This window comes from Balaenoptera ricei, chromosome 20 (genome assembly GCF_028023285.1).
Source record: "Balaenoptera ricei isolate mBalRic1 chromosome 20, mBalRic1.hap2, whole genome shotgun sequence".
Lineage (NCBI taxonomy): Eukaryota > Metazoa > Chordata > Mammalia > Artiodactyla > Balaenopteridae > Balaenoptera > Balaenoptera ricei.
In genome coordinates, this window is record NC_082658.1 from 39,342,311 (window position 1) to 39,349,751 (window position 7,441).

The 7,441-nt window shown below is 37.1% G+C and overlaps 1 protein-coding gene across 2 annotated transcripts in view; it reads left to right on the forward strand.

Moving 5' to 3' along the window:
• DHX40 (DEAH-box helicase 40) overlaps nucleotides 1–2,318 on the forward strand; it is a 51,443-nt gene extending 49,125 nt beyond the window's left edge. For both annotated transcript variants that reach the window (XM_059907896.1, XM_059907897.1), the window contains exon 18: nucleotides 1,047–2,318. In XM_059907896.1, coding sequence (XP_059763879.1) covers nucleotides 1,047–1,186 — 140 coding nt within the window. In that variant the 3' untranslated portion in view covers nucleotides 1,187–2,318. The remainder of the gene's footprint in view (nucleotides 1–1,046) is intronic.
• The last annotated feature ends 5,123 nt before the right edge of the window (nucleotides 2,319–7,441 follow it).

The following is a 7,441-nucleotide window of genomic DNA, read 5'->3' on the forward strand; positions in this document are numbered from 1 at the left end:
AGTCTCAGACTTATTTTGACTTCCTTCTTTCCTTCCAGTTAATCATGTTTTCCTTAACCCCTCTGTTCAACAACATTATTAATAATAATATCTATTGAACTTTTTTGCCACATGCTAACAACTTGCATTACCCCATTAAATATTCACAATAACTCTGTGAAGTAACTGCATATCCCTACTTTATAGATGAGGAAATACTTAGCAGTATACAATAATTTACTGAAAATCCCAAAGCTAATATTTGGTGAATCTGAATTTTGAATCCAAGGAATTTGACTCCGTGGCCTCTACTCTTAACTATTATGCCATATTGCTTCCCAGTAGTGCTTTACTATTTTTATTTTGTTTATAAAATTTTGTGAATTCTTACCGCAGAACATCTTTTTTTTTTTTTTCAGGAGATTTTTCCGTGAAATGTTAGGTCCCTAGTTGTGAGGCATAAACTGCTGTGGTACTGAACTAGGACAGAAAGCTTAATTCTCAGCTCACAAATAAAAAGAGCTTTTCAGTAAAGCTTTTTGAGGCTGATTGATGGAGCAAATTGTATTATCCTTATTTAACATCACTGAGAAATAGAATGGTGGGGAATTTTGCCCAAGGTCATTGGAAATGTTAACTACTCTGTTTTCTTGTAGTGCATAACCACACTATATGCTTGACTTAGGGTCAATTTTTCTGACTCCTCAGACCTCTATGCTCTTATTTATTTATTTATTCATTCATTCATTCATTCATTTATTTGGCTGCGCTGGGTCTTAGTTGTGGCACGCAGGATCTTTTTAGTTGCAGCATGTGGGATCTAGTTCCCTGACCAGGGATCGAACCCTGACCCCCTGCACTAGGTGTGCAGCGTCTTAGCCACTGGACCAGTTGGGAAGTCCTTTTATGCTCTTATTTTTATCCATAGACTATATCATTTCTTTTGAAAATTTAATTTCCTTCTTTTCCCCTTAACATTTAAAAATCAGAGCATCTCTTTCTCTTAACATTTCTAATACTGAAACTCAAAACTAAAATTTTATTGGATTAATTTGTAATGTTTTCAGATGGAATATCAAAAGAAGTCCTAAAGAAAATGCAAAGAAGAAATGATGATAAATCCATATCAGACGCACGTGCTCGTTTCCTTGAGAGAAAGCAGCAGAGGTCCCAGGATCACAGTGACACCCTGAAGGAAACAGGCTAAGCAGTGAACCCTCCAATTCAGGAAGTAGGAAAAGGAGCCAGAAAATGTGCTTCTGCTTTGCCATTTATGTCAGACAGCACTACCAAGAGGAAGTGGTTAGCAGCTGTTTTTAGCGTACGAGTTAAAAGCAAATCAAAGTTCATCAGTACCAATAAATGGAATTTTCAAAGAAAAGATTGAGTTGCCATAGTCATAGGAAATGATATATGAAACCAATGAAAGACAATATTTCCTCACTTCAATTTTGCTGGCCTTAACTGGTATCAAATGCTGTCAGTGAGATATTTTCAAAGAACATTGAATTGTATTTAATCAGTGTGTATTCCATTTGCATTGAAGCATTAAAAATTATTTTCCTTAAATCTCTTTAAGGCCTTCTTGTTGCTATTAGAATAGTATTATATCAGGTTATCAGGTATGTGACCATTTCCTTCTGAAGGCTGAACATAAAAGAGGTTTTTACTGAGCAATACTTAGATGTCTAACCCTTTAATTGCTACAGAGCTTTATAGATATTTAGAGAAAAGACTTAATTAGTAAATAAGAAAATTGCCTATGGCAAGATTCTTTGTTGAATTAATATTAATCCTTAACTTGATTTTTCTGGGATTATACAAATTCCTTTTTATATAAAAGTATATTGTTTAAAACAGTAGCTATAGCCATTAACCAAAGGACAGATGATATATATATGTTCTCTTTTTAGCTGTCCCTACATACCTGTATCAGCACCATGTATGTAGGTGTGACAGTGTTTCAAACAGCCCTTCCACCTGGCCTACTCTCTTGCCTCCAGCTGCTTGGGTAGGACCATTTAAACATCTATTATGCCGATCTTGAAATGGGATTTTCAAAGCAGTCAACACTACATCACCAGTGTTTCAAATTGGAACCTTGAGGCTAGTTAGTATCACACTCAGGCCACACTCAGCACTTGTCCACTCTGTTGTTTACTGCCTTGTATTCTAGTTATTTGTGTATTTGTCTGTCTCCCCCACTAGATTATACGCTCCTTGTGGGCAGGGACTATGTCTTTTTCATCTTTGTATCTTTCATGGCACCTAGCACAGTGCTTTGCACATAGTAGTCAATGTTTGTTAAATAAAGCTATTAGTGTCGTTCAAATTCAAAAGGCAGTATAATGTGTGTTTTTAGATGTTTTCTGTAAAAATTAAGAATCTAAAATTTTAATAGATAACTCACTCTTTCGCAGTTACTTCCTTTGGCATCTAAACAATTTTCTGTTCAGTATTAGAAACTTGAAGCCTTTATTGAAAAATCACATGAGGACCCAAATCCATGTTTGTTCTTGAAGTAAGGTGAGTGGTGATGGTTTCTCGGAACATTCCTAGCATTGTTAATTTGTTCTTCTAATCTTCAGTCCTCAAGACACTGTTTCAGCACATTAGTCCTATCAGTTTCTCTTCTCAGGTATGTATCAGTGCATTTCCTTAGACGTGGTGGGGGTGTATGTGGATTCTTGGAATGACAGCTCTTTTATTTCAGTAAGTTTTTATTAAGCACACATTCTAAATCTATAGTCTATATCTATAATTTCATCAGTTTTCCCAGTAATGTCCTTTATAGCATTTTCACCCAGTTCAGGATCCAGTCAAGAATCATGTATTGTATTTAATCTCCTTTAATCTGGAAAAGGTCTTCTGTCTTTGTCTTTCACATTTAACATTTTTAAAATTGAAGTGTAGGGAATTTGGGATTAACAGATACACACTACTATATATAAAGTAGGTAAACAATAAGGACCTGCTGTATAGCACAGGGAACTATATTCAGTATCTTATAATAACCTATAATGGAAAAGAATCTGAAAAAGAATATATATGTATGTATATATAGTTGAATTACTTTGCTGTACACCTGAAACATTGTAAATCAACTATACTTCAATTAAAAAATAATTTTAAAAGTAAACTGGAGTAAATTGACCTACAACACTGTGTTATTTCCAGGTGCACAACATAGTGATTTGATATTTCTATACGTTACCAAATGATCATCACAATAAGTCTAGTTACCATCTGTCACCATACACAGATATTACAATATTATTGACTATATTCCCCATGCTGTACATTTCATCCCCATGACTCATTTATTTTGTACCTCTGAAGGTACAGACCTGAAGAGTGTACCTCTGATCTCCCTCACCTATTTCACTCATCCCCCTACTCCTCCTTCTCCTCTGGCAGCCACCTGTTTGTTCTCTGTATCTATGACTCTCTCTGTTTTATGTTTGTTCATTTGGTTTATTTTTCAGGTTCCACATATAAGTAAAATCATACGGTATTTGTCGTTCTCTGACTTATTTCACTTAGCATAATACCCTCTAGGTCCATTCATGTTGTTGGAAATGGAAAGGTTTCTTTCTTTCTTTTTTTTTTTTATAGCTAATACTCCATTGTAAATATATATACCACATCTTCTTAATCCATTCATCCATCAGTAGATACTTAGGTTGCTTCCGTATCTTGTCTATTATAAACAATGCTGCAATGAACATAGGGTTGCATACAGCTTTTCAAATTAGTGTTTTCTTCAGAAAAATACCCAGAAGTGGAATTGCTAGGTGTATGGCAGTTCTATTTTTAACTTACTGAGGAACCTCCATACTGTTTTCCATAGTGGCTGTACCAACTTACATTCCCACCAACAGTGTACAAGGGTTCCCTTTTCTCCATGTCCTTGCCTACATGTGTTTGTTGTCTTTCACATTTAACATATTTGAATAACAGTTTTGACATTTTTTAATAATACAGGTTACTTATTTTATAGTATATCCTCAATTTGGATTTCTCTAATGTTTCCTCATGGTTTTGCATTTGTGACTGGAATACTGCATAAGTGATACAGTGTCTTTCCCAAGGCATCAAATCTGGAGGTACACCGTATTTGCCCCTTATTGCTGATATTAATTTTGATTAATTGGTTAGGGTGTTTTTGATTTCTTCAGTCTAATTACTCTTTTTTTATTATTATTAATTAATTTATTTATTTTTGGCTGCGTTGGGTCTTCGTTGCTGCGCTCAGGCCCTCTCTAGTTGCGGTGAGTGGGGGGGCCACTCTTCTTTGCAATGCACAGGCCTCTCATTGTGGCGGCTTCTCTTGTTGTGGAGCACGGGCTCTAGGCACGTGGGCTTCAGTAGTTGTGGCATGCGGGCTCAGTAGTTGTGGCGCACAGGCTTAGTTGCTCCGCGGCATGTGGGATCTTCCTGGACTAGGCCTCGAACCTGTGTCCCCTGCATTGGCGGGCGGATTCTTAACCACTGCACCACCAGGGAAGTCCCAAGTCTAGTTACTCTTATAATTAATAAGTAATTTGTGGGAGGGATACTTTGAGATTATGTGAAATAGCCTGTTCCTTATAAATTATTACCCTCTGGATTTATCATCAACTGATGATTCTTGTCTGAATCAGTTTATTCTTATGGTTGCAAAATGGTGCTTTTTTTTCCCTATACAGGTGATCCTTGAACAACATGGGTGTGAACTGCGTGGGTCCAGTTATACATGTTTGTTTTTTTTTCCCAATGAATACGTAGTATAGTATTGTACTACATGATCTGTGGTTGATTGAATCTGAGGATGCAAAACCATTGATATGGAGGGCTGACTGTGAAGTTATACGAGGATTTTCGAATACTGGGAGGGTGGGCACCCCTAACCACTGAGTTGTTGAAGGGTCAACTGTATTTATTTGTTGACATTATATTGTAAGGAAGAGCTTTCCTTGAAGAAGAATTTCCAATAAACACTTGGTTGCTAGGAACAGCATAAATCAAGACAGAATTAGAAAGCCCAGGGGGTATTTGAGAGGGGTGGCAAACAGTCTAGTTTATTTGGTGCATTGAGTATAAATAGGAGAATAATAGATTGAAAATATTGGTTGAGGACAGATTATGGAAGGCTTTGAAAGCCTAACTATGGAATTTGGACTTAACTTTGTACTATATATGAATTTGTTGGAGGGGAATGACATCATTACATCTTAAAGGTAATTGTGACAATGGTGTTTTTTTGTTTTTTTAATTTATTTATTTTATTTATTTATTTTTGGCTGTGTTGGGTCTTTGCTGCTGCGCGCGGGCTTTCTCTAGTTGCGGCGAGCAGGGGCTACTCTTCGTTGCAGTGCGCGGGCTTCTCATTGCGGTGGCTTCTCGTTGCGGAGTACAGGCTCTAGGAACGCGGGCTTCAGTAGTTGCAGCACACGGGCTCAGTAGTTGTGGCTCATGGGCTCTAGAGCACAGGCTCAGTAGTTGTGGCACACGGGCTTAGTAGCTCCGCGGCATGTGGGATCTTCCCGGGCCAGGGATCGAACCTGTGTCCCCTGCATTGGCAGGTGGATTCGCAACCACTGCGCCACCAGGGAAGCCCTGTGACAATGGTGTTGATAAGAAGAATTGATTTCCACTGAGAGGGCTGTGAGAAAAGTAGTATGGGAGGAATACTGGATCCAGTTAAGAAGGTGGAAGGAGTCTTGGAGGAAAAGGTAGTGATTATGGAAAAGTCTGTTCTTAAAAGAATGATTCACCTTTAAATTACTAAATGAAACAAAAAGAAACAAATGAAGATGAATGTTATCACAGAAAAATGGTCAAAAGACATGGTCAGTCATTTTATAAAAGGAAACATGAATGGTCAATAAATAAAATACTGAATCTTACTAGTAATTCGGGTAATGCAGTTGAAAATAAGTGAGATGCCATTCTTATCCATCAGATTGGCAACAATTAATATATGCCTGAAAAGTGTTGTCATAGGATAAATTGCTGTTATTTTAGAGAACATTCTGGCAATATCTAGTAAAAGTGAAGATGTGCACAACCTGTGACCCAGCAAGCCCAACTTATATTTATATCCTAGGAACTCTCTGAGAGCATATAAAATATTCTGTTTTTAGTAAAATTTGACTCCTATAGATTTAGAATCAGTTTGATGATTTATGTTACGTACGGCATTTATAAAAATGTTATATACTTCATTGTTTCTAGTAGTAAAAAATTGAAAATTATATACATAGCCATCAATAGGGAAATGAAACTGTGATATTTTCTTATGGTCGAATTCTTTACATCAGTGAAAGTGATTTTTGAGACTCCTGTTGCCTACTCTGCAGAACAGATGAACCACTTTACATTCCTAACAGCAATGTTGTAAAGAACACTGTCTTACCTGTCTTGTGGTCCCTCAAAAATGTTTTTGTAATTATAGACAAAAAAGTGCCTCATTATTATGTTAATTTACATATTTAGATATTCAGCTCTTTTTCCTTAAATTGTCTATAAGAAATGAAATTAATGAAATTAACTGATTTGAATTTGATAGGGTCAGATAGTAAATATTTTAGACTTTCGAGGCATACAGTCTCTGTTGCAGCTACTGTGCTGTTGTAGTATAAAAGTAGCCATAGACAGTACATAAACAAATGGATATGGCTGTGTTCCAATAAAACTTTATGGACAATGAAATTTGAAATTTGAATTTCATATAATTTTCACGTCAGGAAATATTCTTCTTTTGATTTTATTTTTTACCACTTGCACTTTATTCCAGAAAAGCTACTTTTCACGAACCCATTCTAATTCAAATTATTTCAATTGAAAGAAAAGATCTTAATTTCATGAAATACTGAATTTTTTTGGTTTTTACTTTTTCTTTTATTTATTTATTTATTCATGCATGCATGCATGCATGCATGCCACGCCATGAAGCTTGTGTGTGGGATCTTAGTTTCCTGACCAGGGATCAAACCCGGGGCACAGGAGCGAAAGCACCGAGTCCTAACCACTGGACCGCCAGGGAATTCCCAACTTTTTCTTTTCTTTATAGCAGAGTTGACAGGATTGAACATGTCAGGAATCAAAAAATTTAATTTGTAATCTGTATTCTCCCAAAGATTTTCAAAGTACCCTGTATTACTTGTTCGCTGTTCCTTTAACCTGAAAATATGAATAATACAAAACTCTTGTGGGGACTTCCCTGGTGGCACAGTGGTTAAGAATCTGCCTGCCAATGCAGGGAACATGGGTTCGAGCCCTGGTCCGGGAAGATCCCACATGCCGCGGAGCAACTAAACCTGTTTGCCACAATTACTGAGCCTGCACTCTAGAGCCCCTGTGCCACAACTGCTGCAGCCCGTGTGCCTAGAGCCCGTGCTCCGTAACAAAGAGAAGCCACTGCAATGAGAAGCCCGCGCACCACAACAGAGTAGCCCCTGCTCGCCGCAACTAGAGAAAG